The following is a 21,343-nucleotide window of genomic DNA, read 5'->3' as shown; positions in this document are numbered from 1 at the left end:
TTCTCCCTCTTTTTCTGACAGTTCCTTCTGAAGGGGAAATTCAACACAATACAAACAAAGCTGGTTCCTACATCCCTCTCCCCACAGCACCCAGCCAAAGGATGAGAGGGGTGTGGTGTGAGGAGCAGCTGATCACCCTAACCTGGCTCCAGGGCCATGACAGGAGATCTTCGACTGCTAACAAGTCATGAAAACTCAGTCCTCTACCTCTCTGAACCATGAGAAACACTGCAGGAAAAAAAGAATTATGTCCAATATATTCTCTGTAAGCAAATATCAGCAAAGACAGTTTAATTTGACTTTGATTTGTATTTGTGGACCCAAATATCCCTTAACAGTATGTACAGGAGAATTTAAAGGAATTTGCTTTGTAGAATTTGCTAAATTTCTAAAACATATAATAATACTCCTAGACAGTTTAGCAGTAAAATAATTGCTGAAAATTTGATGAGATTTTCTTTATATTTTTAATAATGAAAGCATGCTAGCATGCTAGGTCAGGAAAAAAAAAATACTATGCGTATTATCTTACATACTACTTTGATTCAAAGCTCAAACGTCCCCAGCAGCAGCAACCGACTGGAGAGACAGACTGCTGCAGCCCTATCCTTTCCTGTTGCAATGAAGGTCTTCCCTCAGGATGAGCTTTGCTCTGACTGGTCTTTGATATGTATTCTGTAAGTGTAAACAACACAAAAATAATGAACCTCCCAGACTCAAAGATATTTTAAACAATCTGTCTTTTAATGTGGGAGAAATTATTCTGTTTAAATTAACCAAATTTTAAAACATGCCTATTTTGGGATTATTCATTCCAACATACACATATTCTATTTCCACTGAAAACAAACAATCCCATTATATAAAAATAGGCAACTAAATGAAATGCAGACTTTTATAACATGGGAAATGTTTGTTGAACTACCATTCTGGTTTTGATTAGTTGTAGACGTTTTAGGAGAATCCGATTCAAAGCAGTGTTCTTCAGAATAAAGCTAAAATGTATGTAGACAGACCTACTGCAAATGTGTAATGTTAAGTAAAACGGTTCTCCAGAGACCTAGCTCCAATTCAAAATTCAACAAAATATTTAAAGACATATATAGTAAGAATATAGTAGATGTCTTAACGTAGTTAAGTTCACCCTTAAAAACTCTGCATGGTAAACAATTTTTATAAGAGTCCCTTAAAATTTATCGTAACTTGAGAACAGCACAATAAAATAAAGCACAGTAACACACCTCGTTACCAAATTATTATGTATGACCCCGGTGGGAAGCTGACAGCACATAACACTTTATGGGCGTAGAAGAGCGTGTGTATAACTGAAGTTTCACATAAACTTTAGTACAGTATGAGCAGCTCCAGACGGGATTCAAAAGCTGAACTTTCCACATCCCACTACTTTTCAAGGTAAGAATCAAAGACAGTTTCAGGAATAGCCTTTGACATTAAGCCATAATCATTATGGACTACAACTTACTTTACTGTAAGAAAGGGTTTTAAAACAACGACTGAGGTGACAAACATCCATATACCTAACACGTGCCCCAAACAAGACTGTCATTGCTGGTAGTTGTGGCTAATATCACGCTGACATCTAATGGTAGCTTTGTATATTGCACTCAGCTTTTTCTACTGAGAAAAATCACATATTGATAAACAACATATGGTAAATAAATGTACTGATTGTAGACTATTTCCCTCTTGAGAGATAACAAAAAGCTGCAGCTACTGCCCACAGAAGAAATAGAGCAGGTGTTTCCAAGGCTGATACACCTCACACAAATGCTCTTTCTAATTAACTGCCTACCAGACACATTAGAATTCAAGGAAAGATTAAATAAACGCAAGCTTTACTACAGAGTAATAGTGAGGAGTTATTGCTGACAGGAACATTTGTTGACAACGTACAAATTGTTGACAACACAAATTTGTATTGTTGACAGTTTGAAATCAAGCTGAGTTATGTAAATGACAAAGGCAAAATCCAAAGCAATTTTTGTCATTATAAGGCCTAGAGATTAATAAATCAATTTTCAAGTCCACTATTGTCTTCCAGCCAGACAAAAATAAAATTCTTTAATTCTTTTATTTATTGAACAAAAAATTAGAATGAGAAGATATTCAGATATTATTACTTACTAAAGGTTACATTTTTCATTTTTCTCTTTTCAGACTTCATCTTCTAGTATTTCACGAGCCTTCCCAGCCTGCAGAATGCCCGATTTAACTCTGTAACTCAGATCCATAGAGGCATCTCACCGGTGTGTGGTGCAGGACTTCTGAGTTACCACAGCTACCTCTTATTAATCCTGACGCTTTTCTTAACTTTAATATTCAAGCGAAAACGAAAATGATATTAAATAACACGATAACATCACCCATTTCACACAGCCGAAAGGAAAGGAGAGGGGACTCACCACACTGGTTACCTTTCTGGACCTCACCTGTGTGACGCACACACGGACACAGCAGATGGCAGCGATAACCCACAGAAGAATCACTGCCCACCGCCAACCTCACCAGCAAACACCCCAACACACTAACACGGACCGAATCAGGGCCCTTCTGAAGTCAGACAGAAGGCTTTCTCTTCTTTGAGCAAAATGCCACCATAAATTTGTACGTAAGTACACAAGGTGTTCCCGAGATACGGTGGCTTTAGATGAAGTAAGGTTGCCAGCTTCATGAAGGATAAAGGTCTTAATTACCTATTTTTTACTTTAATGGCAGGGCAAATGAACAGGTGTTTCCTCTTCGTTGCTGAAATAAGCTAAACCAATGTGGTACATTTTTTAATGCTCAGTTAATATTAATTTTAAAAGCACTGATTATTGGCACCAGCTTAGATTTTTCTAGTGCCAAATTTGCTGTGGCTGATGAGTTCATCCTGACTTACCTACTCTGTGTTCACAGAACCTGTTCCTCCCATTTCAAGTTCCTTCCTTATCATGTTGAGATGCCCTAAGCAGCCCCTTTGCCAGAAGACCCTAAGGTCAGCAAACAAGATGAAACTGCAGACACTCCCAACTTCCTTATCATATTATGAGCTTCAATACTATGGATTCTACTGTGTTCTGTTCCATTACACTGGAAATGTGTTCTGATCAAAACTGTACAATGCGTGCACTGCCCAGCCACCTGTCTGCGTCACAGCACCCCCTGCTTGAACAAGATTATGCACCCGATTACTTCAGATGTTGTTATCCCTACAAGTGCTCGCATGGACAGTTAAACGTGATGCTGCTTTCCTGTATAATCACCTCCAACCTTTGACCTCTTCCCTTAAAGGATGGGAATACATACACATCTCTATTATGTCTAGGGTAACTGGGTGATAGACTCTTTTTCTCCTACTTCTTAGATGCTTATTCTAAATGCATTGCTTTTGTCTGAAAAAGGAAGACAAGAAAATGTGTCTCAGCTCTGCTGTTAACATACTTGCCATTTTACATAGTATTTTCTGGCATTTTTTAAATGAAAAATCTTAATGACATTTTTACATGACACAGGAAGGACCTCTACAATATGAGGAACAGGATCCAAAATGTCCAGACTGATGGTCATCAAAATTTTTGAGCTGATAACTTTTCAATTGTTTACATAAAAGAAATATTGTGAATGTTTCCTTAGACACTAGCAATGAAAAGACTATATCCCACAAGGCACTTAGTAATTCATTTCTAAGTAGCAAGGCAAAGAACTGGGTGATACTGTTGTCCTTGGATCTGGTCTCTTCGGTTGAGGACTGAACTGTTTTCACACAATGAAACACCAGCTCAAGGAATCTCATTAATTCTAATTTAATTATAACATCATGATATTTACTACTCATGGTCAAATACCCCTCCATATTGCAAGCTGCTTCATGGTATTTGAGAGCTGTCTGGAAATGACAGCTTGAGCCTACATAAGAATAAGAACAATTCTTTATCAGTTCTCACTTGGACAGCTCAAAGGTTCTCTCTTCCTTTTACGTATTTTAAAGAACAGAACTTCATGTCAAACATACATAGCAGTTTTAGACATTTTAGCATTTTCTTCCATCTTTCTGATGCATGGTTTGCATGGTCAGGAAATGGAAAGAAACATGGTGAATTTCAGAGAAGCGTCTGGCTAAACATGAGCTTGCAATCGCTTTGCTCATGGTTAGACAGTTTAGCAGGTCAGTAAAACTGCTGCTGGTGGAACACTTTCCCCCATAGTGGTTTATCCACTGCACCTACTCAGTGGATAAAGAAAGACGCAGCCCACAGAATTGTTTAGACTACTTTTGCAAGAGTATAGGTACGCTCACACAAAATTGTAGACAATAGAACAAAATAAAAATACTGAGAAATTACTAATATCAGAACAGCAGGTGTCAGCATTCATAACTGAAAATAGAAATTGTCCACAAGCATGGAAGTAAAGATGATGGACAGAAGGGAGTTTTAAAAGGTCGTAAGCACTCAAGGGTCTTGAGACAGATTTAGTCTTTAGTCTCATACACTGCTGATCTGGATCAGCCTGAAATCAACTAGCAAAACTGTGGCAGCAGGAGCTCATGTCAGCAGCAGAAGGACTGATCGTTAGGTGTCTTACTTCGTTGGTCCTTCACTGATGCTGTTTGTGTCACTTGGAGACATCAGGAAACAGGACAGCATTCCAGCATTCCACGCTCCACTCGTGCACGCGTTCTCCTCCATCAGTCATGCTGCCTAAGCAAAAACTTTGCTCCTCTAGTACGTAACGGAAAGCAAAATCCCAGCCACCTCAAGGAGGAGTCTGACCACAGAGTAATAATATCAACACTTCAAATAAACCTCTGTATTCTAGTAGTCTAATACCATTTTTCGTTCATATGTTGCCATGTGTTTTACACAGCAGCCAGCAATTACACGCTATCAGTACAGCAGCACAACACGGTAAACAGGACCTGTCACGTGCCCCTCCCCACCCGTTAATTACCAACAGCCCCTACACGAATAAAGGTTAAAGAGTAGCCAGGAATCGTACCTAGTCCTCCTAGCCTAACAGAAAACTCAGCTTGGGAACGTTTCTCAGCTGTGACAATCTTTACAACACCCGGTACTCAGCACGGGGTTTCCACACACTCACACACACCTTATTTCGGTGGGACGAACCTTGTAGAACAGCGGCGGCCATCACAGCTTTGAGGTCTTCCAACACGGACGAAAGCTTCACACTCTCCATGGGTGTCCTGCAACAGGTCAGGAAGAAAAGCAGTGACACCTGAAACTTGAGGTAAATTTTTTTAAAGCAGGTTTTTTTTCTTCAGGATTGTTTTAAATTCCCTTCCCATTTCAGACAAACGCTTCAGCATGATCACAGGAAGAAATACAGCGTGCATTAGTGGACCACCCCTCAAACAGAGTGGTTCGGAGGTAAATCTCCTCAGTGTGAAAGCTGCTCCTTACTCCTCCTTTCATGCGAGACCATTACAAACCACCCGCTTCCACCCGCACGTCAAACCACACGTGAGGCCCGGCCGCAGCCCGCACCCTGCCCGCCGCTCCCCGCCCGAGGGGCTGCGCGGGGCCGCCTCACCTCAGGCGTCCCGCCGGGCCCGCTCCGCTCCCGCGCCTTCCCGCCTCCACGGGCGCCCCTGCCCCGCCCGAGCCCCGCCGCTGAGGGGCGGGTGACCCGCGGCCGCCCCCTCAGGCCGCCCCCCCTCAGGACGGCCAGGGGCGGGCGCGCAGCCGCCGCGGCCCCACCCTCACCCCGCGGGGCAGGGCAGGGCAGGGCGGAGCAGCGGGCGCTCGGTGGAGGCGGCTGTGAGGGGAGGTGGCAGCGGTCATGGCAGACCACGAAGCGGGGATCGCGCCGAAGGCCCGGCGGGCGCAAGGTAACACCGGCAGGAGGGAGCGGGGCGGGGGGCCGTCCCCACGGGGCAGCGAGGCGCTCCCCCTCAGCCGGGCGCTCCCCCTCAGCCGGGCGCTCCCCGCCGGCTCCGAGCCCGGGGCGTCTTCCTGTCTCTCTCCCGTTTTCTGTTTCGGTTTTAATTGCTATTTTATTCAGCCGCTGAAGAAAGTTTGAAGTTCCTTCAACGAAGTTAAATCCCGCCGAAAGAGCGAGGGGCGGCTCCTCCTCGCTTCCCGGGCATCCTCCCGCTCTCCTCAGCCCCCAGCAGCTCCGCGGGCCGGGCCGAGCCGACCCCCCCCCCCCCCCGCCCCCCCGGGCCCCGCTGGCCCCTCCGCCCCTTCCCCGGCTGCTGCGGCGCGGCCCGGGGCTGGGGCCCGGGGCTGGGGCCGGGGGCTGGCGCTTCCCCGCGTCCCGTCGCGGTTCGCGTCCCGTTGGGAAGGCGAGGAGCGAGTTGGCCCCAGCTGCGTGACCTGGGGGTGCTGCCTGGGGTTTGTTTGCCTGCGCGGAGACGCGGGTCGCTAAGGGGAAAGCGAAACAAGTGATTAGGAGCAGAGCCGGCAGCGGTAATCCCTGAGGGGCTGCCACCCGTAAACGAGAATAAAAAGGAATTTGGGGACTGATTGTTTACCCGCTGGTGCTTTTCACTTGGGAACGTCTCAGGTGTGCCTGGAGGAAGTGCTGAAATCCAGCTATATTTCCTCAAGTTGGACAATGAAGCCGTGGTTCATGTTTTTACCTCTTGGTATCGTTATTCTGGCGGGTTTTGGCCTGTTGGTTGAGCAGGTGTGAGTGTAACCTGGCTCAGGAGGATGTGGAGACGATGCACTGGAAGAACAGTTTCTGTCCCCGGAAGCTGGAGCGTTTCCCGTTACCGGCGTTGCTCAGAAACGCTGCAGAGGAGTCGTGGTTTAGTTTACGTTTTTGACATTTGCAACTGGAGAAGGAAACATATTTAGAAGACCACTTTATACATGAAGGCTTTGGCCGGGTAACCTGAGTTGCTGTATAAATAACCGTAGATCTGTTTGGGCCCCGTGCCTAGTGGCACATGGTAGTTCTTGTAGCCTTGGAGAGGATTGGCATTTCATTCTGTAAGCATGTTAGTTATTAATACCTAGCAGTGGGCACTCCGATGCTAACCGTGTCTGGGACGCTGCAAGCCTTTCCCTTTACGTGCTGCTGAGGTTGTTTCTTCTGTAGTTACTGTGCGATGTGTTGCTTGGGAGGCTAAAGCTGGCTGCCGATTATTTTTGTCAAAATATCTATGGAGTAAATGGCATTAGACATAATTTTGGTTACTAGATGTAATAATTTTGGCTGTTTCCCGTGTGAAATGCTTTGAGAAGCATCTGAAAAGACATTTAGTTCTCACTGAAAGTTCTCCTTCTTATTCCTGATGGTTTGCCAATGAGCAAACAGTTGAATAACTGTCATGGAATCACACCCTTCAGTCACTCTCAGACTCTCCCGGATCTGACTGAGCAGCGTGAAAGTGGAGCTCTCTGCACAGTGTTGCTTGCCTTGTGTTCAGCCCAGTTGATTCCCCGTATGCGCTGCGTGTACGGTTGTGGGGGGAGGTCCCTTCCGCTCGTGGGACCTGGGGATCTGGCACGTTTTTGCTGTTTGACAGTGATGTGCTTGTTCAGACTTGGACTGTTGTAGTCTTGGTAGAAGAAAATAAATCGCAAGTGAAGTGTATGCCATACCTCAAGCAGCAATGAGAACGTCCCCCTTCCATCTCAGCCTCCAGCACCAAGTGTTTATTATAAATTGTTAATACTGTTTGATGATCCAAGTGATAATTTCTTGCTAAAGTAACGGTAGCTGTTCCAGTCAGCCCTAAAGGGACCAAAGGCTGATTCAATGAATTTTTTTTTAATATTCTTTCTTCTTGTGATTGATTTCTTAAAGAGGTAGGTAATCTATTGCAGACTGTCCACAAATAAAACTCAACGCTATTTCTAAGAGAAAAGATAATATTTATCAGTTGCTTGGGATCAGAACCAGTTTTTGCCTTTAATCAGAGGCCTAGCCAGTATCTGGCATCTCTGCGTTTAATCCCTTGGAATGATGCCATGTTTTGAAATTCCCTAAACTCTGTTTGAAATAAACTTGAAGCTTTAAAACCTTTTAAGGAAAGGAGGAATAAATGTATGCATATCTAAAAGAATGTACCATTTCTGGAACATGGACTTTGAATGTTAATGGCAGCGTTGGGTGAATCTGCAGCATCCATATTTTCTAAGTAGGTTGATTTTTAATCAATTAAATGAATTCCTGGGTGTGTTTTCCCCATTCTTTTTAGTCTAGTTGTTAGAGAAAATTATGTGAACGCTGGATCTCCAGACCTGAAGGGATCCTTTTTGTCTGTTCATGAGAAATGATCCAAAGTCACGATGTATCTGACGTGGCTGCGTGTGTGCAGGGTGGTCGGTGCCGTAGGGGATGGCTGATCTGATGGAGGAGCAGGATGGGTGGAGGTCCATCTGTAATGAAAGAAGCAGTGTCTTCCTACAAGGAAAGGAAATAAACTAGGAAATATGAATGGATTTTTCTTCCTGAATGTATATATGTGTTTAAAAATATTAAAAGTCTCACATGAGAAGTTAAGCAGGAATGTTAAAGAAGCGATTGTGCTACAGTGCAGAAGCCTTCAAGTTGCCCAGTTGCTCAAGAATTTTTGCGTTTTTGATTGGTTGCCTTGATTTGCACACCAACGGCCTGCTCTGAATGCAAGTTCTGGGCTTGTCTGGTTTTTAACTTACAAGAAGATTCCAGTGGAATGGTTAAAGATGGTGGAGTTGGCCCTGTTCTCACGTAAGTGTGGGTTTGAGCATCTTTTCACGACCAATACAGAGTAGTTGAAACGGAGTTGATGTCTTCATCATTAAAGAATATTATTTCATAATATAAATTATTCTTGTGATTAATAACAGTTATGTGAATAATAGTAACAGCTGTAATAGAATCATCGATTTGTCCTTTTCTTCATGATGATACTTTCTAGGCCTTGTATCTGCAAGTCATAGTGCCCTTAAAGTGAGGGGCAGCTCCCAACAGCGATAGTAGTGGAGAAAATGCAGTGTACTCTGTCAGTGTTTAACATCATCTGAGTTTTTGGTGGTGACTCTTTTTTGAAGTCATTGTTTTTCTCATTGCTTTTTCAGCAGCTGCATACATTACAGTATATTAATATTTAAATATATATCCCCAGCAGTTATTGTTAATGATCATGCATCTGTTGTATGAGCAACGTTTTGTGTGTGGGTTTGGTTTCTTTTTTTCTTCAGGAAGGAGTAAATTGCATTTCTCCTTTTTGAGTTTGATTATGTAATGGTATCGGCAATGTCACATGGGGAGTCTGGCTTAGGGAGAAGCAAAACCTGGTTCTCAAGAGTTCCCAGGCAGAACTCTCACTACAAAACCATTTTGCCTTATTTCTTACTCCAGTTCTCCTTCGCTAATCTCGACTGCTCCAGGTGCAGCTAAGAAATGAAAGGCAAACTTTTATTCTTGCCTTGCCTCTGGATCACCAAATATGACAAAAGTCTGTTTTGAGTAGTTCTCTAGTTGTTTTGTGGGGACTTAATGAAAACAGTGTCTCTCTGAGCTGTTCTTTGACACTGCCTGCCAAAAACGAATGTATGTTTTGCCTCTGTTAAAAGGTTCACATATGTGATGGGTGAAAGAGGGCTGGGAGGCGGTACGCCGTAGCCAGCGCTTAGTGGGGTGTAAAATCTTTGTTTTGAGCACGCTGGGTGGGCAGGGCTGTGCAAGGGGTGCATCTGAGGGTGCGTGTTACACCTGCGCCGTCTCCGTCGGTCCTGTTTTGGTGCGGCTGGACTGGCTGCTGTCTAGAATCCAGTGTCAGTGAGCCTGAAGGAGAAAAGTGGCAAGAGCAGCCTGTTGATGAAGTTACCCAAATCCCATGAATGAGATGTTCAAAAATTACAACAAGAAAGCTCATTCCACAGATGCCGAGCATGCTTCTTGTATTTCCTATAGTTTTCCCCGAGACAGCATCTCTCTCGCTTTTTGTATTGTGAAATACACCGCATGATGGGACGGTCATTTGTTGCTAAATAAAGTGTGAACTTACTCGATCTTGAAATTTTAAATCATTTGAGTTGTAACTTCTGCTTTCATGTTCAACAGGGAAGCAAATGGATAATTTTTTTTCCATGCTGTAGTTCTGTAGAGCAGGTTGCTGTTTGGTGGTGAAGACTGGATGTTAAAATGTAGAGCAGAACTGAAGCAGGGTCCTTAGCTTCTTTAGGTTTATGAAAGTTGCGAAGTAAAAGAGAGAGAGAGACTTCCTCCTTATCCATGTAGATTGTGAATACTTTTTATGGTTTTAGGCTAATGCCTTGTTGCTAAATAAAAGGTAATGTTCCCCTCACTAATGAGTTTACAGATGTTGCTTAATGCTGACAGCTGCTTAATACCGATATGTGTAGGTAATGCATTTCCTTGGCTTTCACAGAAGGCCTGGAAATGACTCCTTGAATCTGGTATTTCCACTATGTAATAATAAACCTGTGGGGCAGTATCTTTAGGTAACTTTCCATAGAGGAACTTCAGAATGATGCATGATATAACATGTCCTTGAGGGTTATTATACTGGCATGTGACAGGGATACAAATTATAAATAAGATAGCCAACTGGCTTCAGAAGCTTTGCATAATTTCATAGAGTTCAAGGTACTGTGTGAACCAAAAAACTTACTATGCTCCACCACCTCTATGTTCCGTCTTACTTGAAGGGCGAGGAGTAGCACTGAAGACCCCATAGTCAGTGGAAAAGAGGACTGGAAACTTCAATATTGGTTCCCAGTTATTTTGCTGACTTCTGTGACTTTAGTCAAATATTGTGGATCTAAATTTGCACAGTATATACTATTATTTGCTATTACTCAGTTTCAAGGTTTGCAATATGTAATGACCGATCGGTCTCATTTCCCTCGTTATCGAAGGCGTGCACTGCTAATGCTGAGTTCAGTTGTGGGCGCAGTAAAATGCTTACTCACGTACCTGGTTGTTAAAATCACTGGATGTTGCTCAAAATCAAGGTTTTGCTTTATGATAAGATGGGTTCTACTTAAAATAACTGGTTAGGGTGGAGACTCGGAGACTTATGTCTTAGAATGGTCCAGTTTTGTTGTACAAATTGAATTGCAGGTGTGTTTGGTGAACACAGAAGACAATTCGGTATATAATTCAAGGTAGAGCTAAACTAAAAGCTCTAGATTCTTTAATGCGATTTCTTTCCAAGCAAGCTGCTGAATGCAGTCCGTTAGGTAGCAAGACTCCAGTCCTTGAAGCATCTGTGGCATTGATCCAGTCAGGATAAGGCTGGCATATCTGCAGCACTGTAAGCAGGTATTCACAGTTCAGCAAAATGGGGAAGTGTGATCCTGAAGCAACATGCTTTCATCTAAATGTGAGAATTGTGTTTTTCCAAGCTTTGTGGGTGCTGCTTTGGCATTTCGCGCTTTGGACTTGTTAAAGGGCGGTGTGAGAAAGATGGACTTCGTGTCTCTACGGCAGGAATGTGGCGGCTGCAAGTGCCCGGTCTCAGCCTGGGACATCCCTGCCTGGCAGCGGGCTCCTGGCAGCCTGTTAGGAGTCGTAGCTGGCAGGGGGAGAGGCTTCCTGCGGCGTTATGAATGCTTCCCAGCGTGTCTGCGTTTTGTCGTGGCGCATTGATTTTTTTTTTTTTTTAGCTGTGTAGTATTTGAAATCACTAGCTCTTGTGATTTGCCGATTCTGGAAATGCCTTCAGTTGGTGTCAGTCCGTGACAGAGAACTATCACATCTGTTTGCTAAGCGTAAGGAGGCTTTGGACAAGAAATGCTTTATAGAGACTTTATTTCATGTCCAGCTGGTGTTGCACCACAGCTTGTCTGACTTCCTAGACACAGCAGTTCTGAGAATGGTGGCTTTCTTAGATCTGCACGTGTGACAACTGGAACGTAAACCAAATTCTAAACGTCCTGTCACTGGGGTTGATAGGCTGTGGGGTCTTTGCATTTTGGTCGTTAAGGAAGTGTTGCTCTGACTTACTTAGACAATAACAGAACAGGATTTCTACTGCTGCCTGTTGGTCATTTTGCTAGGAAAAGCTGGGAAGGAGGGAGGCATTTGAGAGTCTGCACTTAAATGTTAGCATACTTAATTCTGTATAAATGTTACTTGGACCACATTCTGCCCTCAGCTATCTCGCACAACTTCTAGAGACTAGTGAAAATGAAAGCAGAATTTGGCTTTTAATTTGACTTCTGATCTAAGCCTAATGCGTTTGGCCAGAGGAATAGTGTGAAGAGTGGATTATTGCAAGGAATATTCAACATAAATGTCATTGTAGGCCCTTTCTGTAACAGGCACTTTTGGTTGTAAAAATCTAAAAATACCAATTTTCTTGCAGATGACTCCGATACTGGCCTTGGTTTGTGTGGATGGATCCTGGTGATCACTTCACTTTTTTTCACTGTTATTACATTTCCTATATCAATCTGGATGTGCATAAAGGTAAAATCATTCACTGCTAAGTGTGATTAAAACTTTAAGCAATGCAGATGCTTCCTAGTGGTTATTACTGTTCCGTATATTATTTATTTGTTTTAAGCACAAATTAATCTTAACTATTCCTTCTTGAACTGTAGCAGACTTTATACGGCAGACCCCAACATTTCAGTGCGTTAATCTTCAAACAAAACAACAAAAAAACTGCTATTACAGTATTTAGTCGAAATGATTTTTGCATTGACCTTCTTACTACATCTAGTCAGTTGTCATTAGCATATAAACTAGTTTGGAAAATCAGAATAATTGCAAGAACGGGTAATTACTCTTGGAGGACTGATACTTTGATTAATTTTTGTTTTAAGTAGATCTCTCCCTATAAATGTCATATGTGTAAATATAAATATATAAGTATGTATATGGATGTGGCTGCGACAGATTCAGAGAGACTGTGTCATCTGTGATCACTTTGAGCTTGATGTTTTCAGTTTCCAGACAGGAGGAAAGAACTCCTGCTTTGTTTTGGCTGATACGCAGCATCAGAATGGGAGCTGGGAAGATCTCTGCCGGGTCACATACGCTGCACTTGGGTTTGTTGTTGCCAGGATATTCCTGACAGCTGCTTCTGGTTCTCGCTCCTGCCCCGATGACGTGCTGTTGCTTCTGCTGTTGATAGGTGGTGCCACAGTCTGGAGAATGTTTCTTGTGGAATATTGTCCTGATTGTTCCTTTCGCTGTTTGCTTTTTGACAATAAAGTTTAGGCTAAAATTCTCAAAAGCAGCTAGTGTACAAATGTATGTTACATTTGCGACTCAGGACTGTCTTAGACTAGTGTTACACAGGGTTTGGAATCCATCATATGGCTTCTGGAAACCCTTGCATGACGATCAACTCTTCATTGCAGATTATAAAGGAATACGAGCGAGCCATCATATTCAGACTTGGACGCATCTTAAAAGGGGGAGCAAAGGGACCAGGTATGTCCTGGAGAGCATCCTTAATATTTGTTCTAATTAAGTCATCAGCAAAAGAATAGCTGTCTAGAGACATTGCATTAGACTGGCAAATGGATTTCTCAAGAATTTCATAGCTTCCAGTAAAAGGGTATGTTACCTTCTGTAGAAAGATAGTGAACAAATTATTTGTGAGCCTTACCCAGGTCTCAGTTAACACATGGTCTTCAGGTGAATCAAAAGCACAAAATGTAAAAGGAGGAATAATGGCATGAAATGGGCAATTTTAAAAAAGAAGTTTCATATGTCAGTTAAAACCCAAATGGTCTGAAAGCCTCGATGTTCTTCCAAAGAAATAGAAGCAATGAAACTATTTTATAGCTTTGGAAAATTTCCTGTGTGTATTAGACATTTGGATGAGATCTGAATGTGATTTTCAGCTGTTGCTCTGCTGCTCGAAGTGACAGCAAGGGGCCGTAGCTTCTTCGTTCATCTGCACCCAGGTTTTGCAATACTTCCACGCTGCTGTAACGTTGAAGAACGCTGGTGATCCACCGGAACAACAGGAGGTTGATAGCTTCTGCTTGCCAGAATTGGGCTCCACAAGTAACTATGTGGGACAAATTTTCAGAAGTATCTGTTAACAGTTGTGGGGTTTTTTTCCCAAATGTTGAGGATCTCTAAACAAGTTAGACCCAAATAAATTGATGTTTCTCAGCATACCTTTTTGAAAATCTTGTCTTGTTTTGAAAGCCACTAATGCACGTGCTGCTGAGGTGGTTGCAAAGAGGGCTGTACAGCTGTGGTTGGATTTAAGCTTATTGCGGTAGCAAGATTTGTCTGCTTTAATGACCCATTTTCACATCTCCTTGAATGTGTTTTTTTGTACAGGTTTGTTTTTTGTCCTGCCCTGCACGGACAGCTTCATCAAAGTTGATATGAGGACCATCTCTTTTGATATTCCTCCCCAGGAGGTGAGTTTGCACTTGCCTTTGTATCTGCTAAAGTCTTTGCAGAATTTTTTGCACTTTGTTTTTCCTTTCCCCCTCTCAGTATTGGGTAGCATGTCGTTTTAGTGTAGATTTCATGTGCAGGTTCAGTGTATTGTGAAGAATACATCTATGCTTTAGTAATATCATTCAATAAGAGAAGATCCCTGAAAGTAAAGAAATTACGCTGTTCTCTAAGGAACAAGTAAGATCACCTAATGCTGCCTAAGAGCCAGAATGGGAGGGGTTTCGAACGGAGACTGCTGGGCTTCATGCAGCATCCTCTAATTGTCTCTGTGAAATCTGGAAGCTTTCCAGAAGCAGCAGTGATCTTTCTTATGGCAATTTATCTAGATGTATGAAGCAGCTAAAATAATGGGATGCAATTATTACATACATCGAATGCTATTAATAGCAACTCAGGGTAATGCGCCACTCTCACGTGCGTTTTATGTGCACGTTGCTTCTGCGTCCTGCTGTGCGCAGGAACACGGTGAAGGTGACCACACCCAGTGCCATCCGACATCTTTCAGTTTGAAGGTCCTAAAGAACAAAAAAATTACTTTCATTTCTAGTCTGTTTTTCCTTGGACATCTTAATTTTTTAGCAGAATCTCTCCACAGCATTAAGCTCGCTGAAGTCAGTGATGCCAACTTGATGGGTAACAAAAGAATGAAAAACTACTAGCCCTCTCAAAAGAAGTTAGCAAACAATCGTACGTTGATGATTATAACCTTATCCCTCATGTTTCTGCTGTATTTTGCAAGACAAAGATGCTTGACGCAACCTGTCCGGTGCATCTGTTTCCTGTCCATGTTTGCTGGCTAGGTTATTGCTCCTCATTAGTTGTAGATTCAGACAAATGGCAGCTGTCAGGGTACACTCAAAAGGGTAATTGGTAGAAACCTAATCACTGGCAGGCAAGATGTGCTTGCAGCTGCTGATGGGCCATTAGTGAAGACATCGGTTCTACAGTCTTGCTTTTGACTTGATTAAATTATGCTTATGGATTTAGGTTTGTTTGTGTTCTGTAGGTAAAAGCAGAAATTTTTATTTGTACAACACGAGTTCTGTGCATGCTGCTGATTCTTTGTTTATCTTATGGTATTATGAAAAGCCTGCTAAAATGGGTAGTTTGGGGAAGGACAGAACAGGTAAGTCTTGAAGGTTAAGTAATGTCGCTCTCTCTTGTCAGATAACGTAATAGGAATTGTCTAACATGAAATTAGGACACCTCATGGTCATGCGGCATACTTCAATCTCTTTTCAACTTTAAAACATAATTAATATTAATGTTTCTTTTTGGTGTACTCTCTTCTAAACCTTCAAGAACATCTGTCTTTATCTTTGCAAGTACATGCTTTGCTTAACATACAAGTGTTAAATGCAGTGCGTTGCTTGAATCTAGCTCTGAGGATGTTCACAAATTGGATTTCCTCTGCAGCTTGTCTAGAAATCACCACATACTCATTTAGTTGCACAGGGCGGCCTTTCAATCAGAAGTACCTCCAAGCAGGACAACGAACTGCTAGGGTAGTAACAGAGAGATTTCTCGTTAAATGTTGAAGTCAGGCTGACACCCATGAAGCTGAAATACATCAGGCCGCTGGGACAGGCAAACCCAGTTTTGTAATAGCTGAAACCTTCTGGTCTGTTCTAGAATACCTCAAGGGCATGGCTCTCTGTTCCTCTAAGCTTCATTATACAGTGACATCTTTCTTTACAAAGTTTCTGCAATTCAGTGAAGTAACTCACACAGCCACTGCTGTGCTGGAGTCTCTGGCATTGGCCCGTCCTGTGCTGGGCAATGAGCAGTAACTGGGAACGGCCTCCAGCTGCCCTCACACCTGTAGGACCAGGAACTCTCCTATTGGATGTTTCTTTGAAAGCGCAGCTGAGATACACTCCCTCTTCCCTCACCTGCTTTTTAAATAGGTTGCCTGTTTTTCCCTTGTTTTATAAACTGACACACCTGCAGAGATACATCTTGCTTCAGTCTTGTGACTGAAGTTAAATTCCAGTGAATCTCTGATGTGTCCTATATTAGCAGTGATACTCATTATCAGCCTTTTTTCTCTATACAGAAACATCAGATGAGCCCCTCTCATAAACGTTTCCAGCGCGTGCTCTTAACTGGAGCGCTTGAACCCATTCGGAGTGTTGTGGTCCCATATCCCCATCTCTGCATTAAAACAAAACCACATGGAGTGCTGATGGTCTTGGAGCCCTTTCTGTTGCCCCCGTCCTTCCGTACGCGCACCTCCTGCACGCCTGCGCAGCCGTCAGCCGCTTGCGCGTCTTGTTATAAGCCTCACTGAAACACGGGGGGGACCTACCTGGTTGTGAGATGTTGCTCGCTTCAGAGTAACAGGTTAAAGTTTCCCAGGTGAAAAGCCTATGTATTTTGGTGTAAACAATTTCAGATTTTTTTGTCTGTCACTTGTATGAAGTGCAGATCCCGATCCCTCTGTCAGTTTGAAGAAGTGAGTCAGAAATAACATTCTGGGAAAGGTAACGGAATTTCTTTTTCAGTGAAAAGTGTTCTAATCCCATATTTGGCCTTAGCTTTGCAGAGCTATACTGGAAGGTTTGTGCGTCTGTACGTAGACATGTTCACGTGCGGCTATGCGTAGAAGACCTTTTGTTTTCAAGACAGTTGCTTTACCCTGGAAAAACTAGGAGTTTATCTAGTAAAACATATGTAATTACGTAATATTATTTATATTCAATAAATATGTGCTTAATTATTGTATGCTTTCCCCATTTCTTTTTAGATCTTGACCAAGGACTCTGTGACAATTAATGTAGACGGAGTGGTTTATTACAGAGTTCAGAACGCCACCCTCGCTGTAGCGAATATCACCAATGCTGACTCGGCCACCCGTCTGTTAGCACAGACCACTTTGAGGAATGTTCTGGGGACCAAAAACCTGTCTCAGATTCTCTCTGATCGTGAAGAAATTGCACACAGCATGCAGGTATGAGCAGCTTTACCTGAGCAATCCATCAAACAATCGGTTGAGCAGCAATCCCGTGGATAACGTACAGGTCAGGATGTATTGTACCTTCCAAGTGATTTGGAGCTTTAGGCACAACCCTATCGAGGGCTGTCGGGATGGCATTCTGTGTAGTGAACATGAGTGACGACACCAGAAATGGGCCAGGGGGGCCAGCACGAGGGACTGAGGGATACAGGAGAGGAGGGCTTCCCCGGATGATGATGGCAGTACTCTGCTGTTGAAGGAAATTGTGCCACAGAATTCCTTTGGTATATTAATCAAGCTTTGAGGGGTTTTTGTTAGTTTACAACAGTTACGTTTTGATAGTTATCAAATCATAATATAAATACAAAAGCCCTTAAAGTCCAAGAATTGTAAGAGAATTGATTTGGTTATTGGTCATTCTTCAATTCTGGACATTTGTTTGCAGCCAGGTGGATGGCTTAACGTAACTGTCCTGCCTTCTGTAGGCCACCCTTGACGAGGCAACAGACAACTGGGGCATTAAGGTGGAGCGTGTGGAGATCAAGGATGTGAAATTACCCATCCAGCTGCAGAGAGCAATGGCTGCAGAAGCAGAAGCTGCCCGGGAGGCGAGAGCCAAGGTAATAACATCAACGTGTGGGTTTGGCGTTTATTTATTGACTTTTTCTTCATGACTGATTTCATGTGGTGATGTAGAGGATGAAGGTTCTTGTCCAGACTGTGTTGTTTCACATAGGAATGCGGGCAGGGGTTTTGTGAATTTGTGTCTGGGTGCTTGCTCTGTTTCATCTCGGATCATGCAGGTGAGATTTCCTTCCAAAATGCAGAATCTCAGTTTTTTACCACACTCCAAGAACAAACCATAAACAGGGGAATTTTGAGGTTATTAGCTGGAGCCTGCAGTGAATTAGAAGCCAGACTTGCTTCCGTTTTTTTCCTGACTAGCCCTGATTTTAGGCGTCCTTTGTTTTCTGATTGTTACCTCATATGATGTATAAAGCAGGTGTAGTACGTAGTTGTGTCACCTGTAAGCTGACCCATGATCAGTTGGGTCCTGACATCTTGCTCCCTTCTGAGGTGGGAGAAGGGAACTGAAGATTCAAATACAGAGTACGAATCCCCAGGGGCAGTTAGAGCTGCCTTTTTCTGGGACCAGGCAAGTTGGTTCGTCCTTCAGCATTCTCTGCCCTGCAGCTTGTCTCCTCTGGTGGTTTGTTCCTCCTGTCTTGAAAACTTCCTTTGACCTCCACAGATGCAACTGTGGAGTCTGTTTTTAACAAACCAACCAACCAACCCGCTAGCTGTCCAAAAAACCCTTTTTGGTAGACTGAGCTGATGGATGAGGGTTTCTGGTAGATATTAGTGGTCTGTTGAGCTGCCTGCCCATAGAAAAATGGAACTGGCATTCTGAATACTAAAAATTTGTCTGCACAAAGGGAAGTTTACTAGAGTTCATCTAATGCCATGAAAATGGCATCTAGTCTTACGACGTTCATTTCACACACACACGTGTGAGTGATTTTTATGCACATATATATGACTGAATTTCATATCCACCACTTTATGAGTTTCATTACCTTTAAAGTATCTTTAGGTTCTAATTAAAAAATTTGGGGTTTATTTTCCTGGGAAATAAATGCTAAACTGCATTTCATTAGACTTTGGGGCTAGCAATTATTGAATGTGAAGTTGGTGATGCACCTAGGAAAAGATCTTTAAGCCTACATTATTGCTCCAAGTATTAACTCCTACATACTTTTTTTTCTTAAGCTTAATTACTTTGTGATTATTTTTTAATTATTATTATTTATTCTGACATCTCAAAGAATACTGTGCCCTTGCAGTAGAACTCTGTAGGGGAATATGCACTTGCCTGCACTGACAGGCCTGTAAATTGCCTCACCAGTAACTTAGCTGCTAAAACAGTGCCATCCTCCAATCCAGCCGGCCTTTACAAATACTCAGAAAATATTGATATTGTCCCAATGCAGAAGGGCCCTGCTTCTAAACAAACGCATGACCACAAATCTGTCCCTAATGAGTTCAGAATTAAAAGGAATGAGTGAATAAAAAGGTATTTCCGCAGTAAGAAACATGCTGTTCACCTGCCAAGCCCTTGTAGAGACAGAAAAATACAGCTTTAAGTAAAAAGTATTTTCAGGTCTGTAAGGGGAGTGCCTTCTGGTTTTGAGACGCAGAGCTGAAAGAAGCGCAAAGGAAGTTTTTGAGAATAGACCAAAATCACGCATTGCGTTTTCCAGACGTGGCACCAGCTGTTGTGATGCGATGTCCTGATCCTGCACGGGAGGGAAGCGGGCACACGGGGCCCTGGAACCAGCCGGGAGCCGCTTGTGTGCGAGCGAGAGAAAAGGCAGAACCAGTCAAAAAACATGGGAAGGAGCAGTCACTCGACCAAAGCGATGAGCGGTGTCTTTGGTTTATGACTGAAGGCTCAAGTCGTTCTACACATTTCTAGTTTATTACTGTGCCAGAATTAATTGAATTTCATTCACTTTGCTTCCCCAGGTAATTGCGGCTGAGGGTGAAATGAATGCTTCCAGGGCCCTGAAAGAGGCATCCATGGTTATTACGGAGTCCCCTGCTGCTCTTCAGCTTCGTTATTTGCAGACCTTGACCACCATTGCTGCAGAAAAGAACTCCACCATCGTCTTCCCACTGCCCATCAATATGCTGCAGGGCATCATAGGCGCCAATCGCTAGGTAGAGCGGGAGGAGAGCGCTCGGGGTGGGGCTTTTTGCTGCTGCGAATGTTTGCAACCCTGAATTCCCTGTGTGTTGTAGCTTATGGCGGTGTTAACAAAGTGCATTTGCTGAGGAACCTCTTTTGTTATACAAAGTGTGTTAACAAAACTTACATGTAATGTTTGTGAATACAGGTAACCAAACTCTTTGAAATTGAAAACCTTACAAATGAGCACAGCAGATTGTGATCTGAAACAAGCACCTATCTGTCCTGGATGGGATGCTTTTAATCTATAACCTCCCATTTTCAAACAGTCTATAAAACCATCTGTGGTGAAGATGAGGTGATCCAACATTTGGAAAGAGAATTATTCCTTTGAATAAATGGGTCTGTAGCCCTGCAAGGGAAGAGGAACAGCCCAGGCACTGGATGGCTGTGACGGGGACTGGTTCTCTAGCATTCACAGGGAGGAGTAATGGGAGTTGATACGGGGGCGAGACTGCTGTACTGGGTACTCCTGAAAAGCAGGCTCAGACTCCCTAGAACAGTCCCCGCGCAGGGGAAGCAGTTGTTAGCTGATGTTCCTGAAGCAGAACTTTCCACCTCTGTTGCGGCACACAGCGATGGCGTGAGCACGCCGGAGGTACGGATACAAGCCGCTTGCGGTCGCTGATGGGCTGTTCTGTTAGGGTGGTGTGCCTGTATCGATTTATGCTGCCTTAACGCGTTGAAAAGTTGTTGGGTTTGATTTTATCTGTCTCTCTTAAAAATGATGTAAAAAAGCTAAAGTACCGACTCCTGCATTTTATCCAGGTCTAAAACCCGCTTCTCTAGGAAGCGAGATCTCTGTAGTCAGCGGGGGCGGTGATGTTTGTGCCTCTGTCACTGTTAGGAAATGATGCCTGAGCGCTGTGAGGGCGTGAGCTGAGGGGTGCTGTTTCTCTTCTGCCTGGTCGCTGTGAGCTTATTTTCCCTCTGCATCATAAAAGCAATACACCAGTCTGTACGCGTTTGTCAGTACTTCAGTTAATGTAAGCCGAGCTCGGCTTTTTGCTGGGAGGGGGAGGAGAAATATGGTGAACAAAGATGTAATAATTAGTGCTGCTGTGCTCATGCATTTGAAGAGGGAAACAGTAACTGCACAGCCTGACGTTACTCCCAGGGGAAGACGCGTGAAGCTGCAGCTCCCGCTGTTGTTGCTGTAGATGGGCACCCCTGTGAATTCTTGTTGACACCAGAAGCACGCATTTTGCTCTCAGCTTGAATAAAAAAACATTGTTTACTAATGAGTGACTTTCTGAAAGAGTAGACTACTGTTAACG

The 21,343-nt window shown here is 43.3% G+C and overlaps 2 protein-coding genes across 3 annotated transcripts in view; one reads left to right on the top strand and one right to left on the bottom strand.

Moving 5' to 3' along the window:
• DAB2IP (DAB2 interacting protein) overlaps window positions 1-5,601 on the bottom strand; it is a 249,932-nt gene extending 244,331 nt beyond the window's left edge. The window contains exons 1-2 of one of the 2 annotated variants that reach the window (XM_075439751.1): window positions 5,554-5,601; window positions 5,110-5,206 (exon numbers count right to left, since the gene is read on the bottom strand). The gene's annotated coding sequence lies outside the window, so the exon portion shown is untranslated. The remainder of the gene's footprint in view (window positions 1-5,109; window positions 5,207-5,553) is intronic. The other variant, XM_075439752.1, reaches the window with a different exon arrangement.
• Window positions 5,602-5,737: 136 nt separating this feature from the next.
• On the top strand, window positions 5,738-21,324 carry STOM (stomatin). Its single transcript, XM_075439262.1, has 7 exons — window positions 5,738-5,851; window positions 12,293-12,396; window positions 13,296-13,368; window positions 14,236-14,318; window positions 17,108-17,311; window positions 17,803-17,937; window positions 19,844-21,324. The coding sequence occupies exons 1-7, from the start codon at window positions 5,803-5,805 to the stop codon at window positions 20,036-20,038; spliced, it is 843 nt and encodes a 280-aa protein (XP_075295377.1). The 5' UTR covers window positions 5,738-5,802; the 3' UTR covers window positions 20,039-21,324.
• The last annotated feature ends 19 nt before the right edge of the window (window positions 21,325-21,343 follow it).

Source organism: Opisthocomus hoazin, chromosome 19 (genome assembly GCF_030867145.1).
Source record: "Opisthocomus hoazin isolate bOpiHoa1 chromosome 19, bOpiHoa1.hap1, whole genome shotgun sequence".
In the NCBI taxonomy this organism is placed as follows: domain Eukaryota; kingdom Metazoa; phylum Chordata; class Aves; order Opisthocomiformes; family Opisthocomidae; genus Opisthocomus; species Opisthocomus hoazin.
The sequence above is the reverse complement of the archived record's forward strand: the minus strand, read 5'-3'. Positions and strand labels throughout refer to the sequence as shown.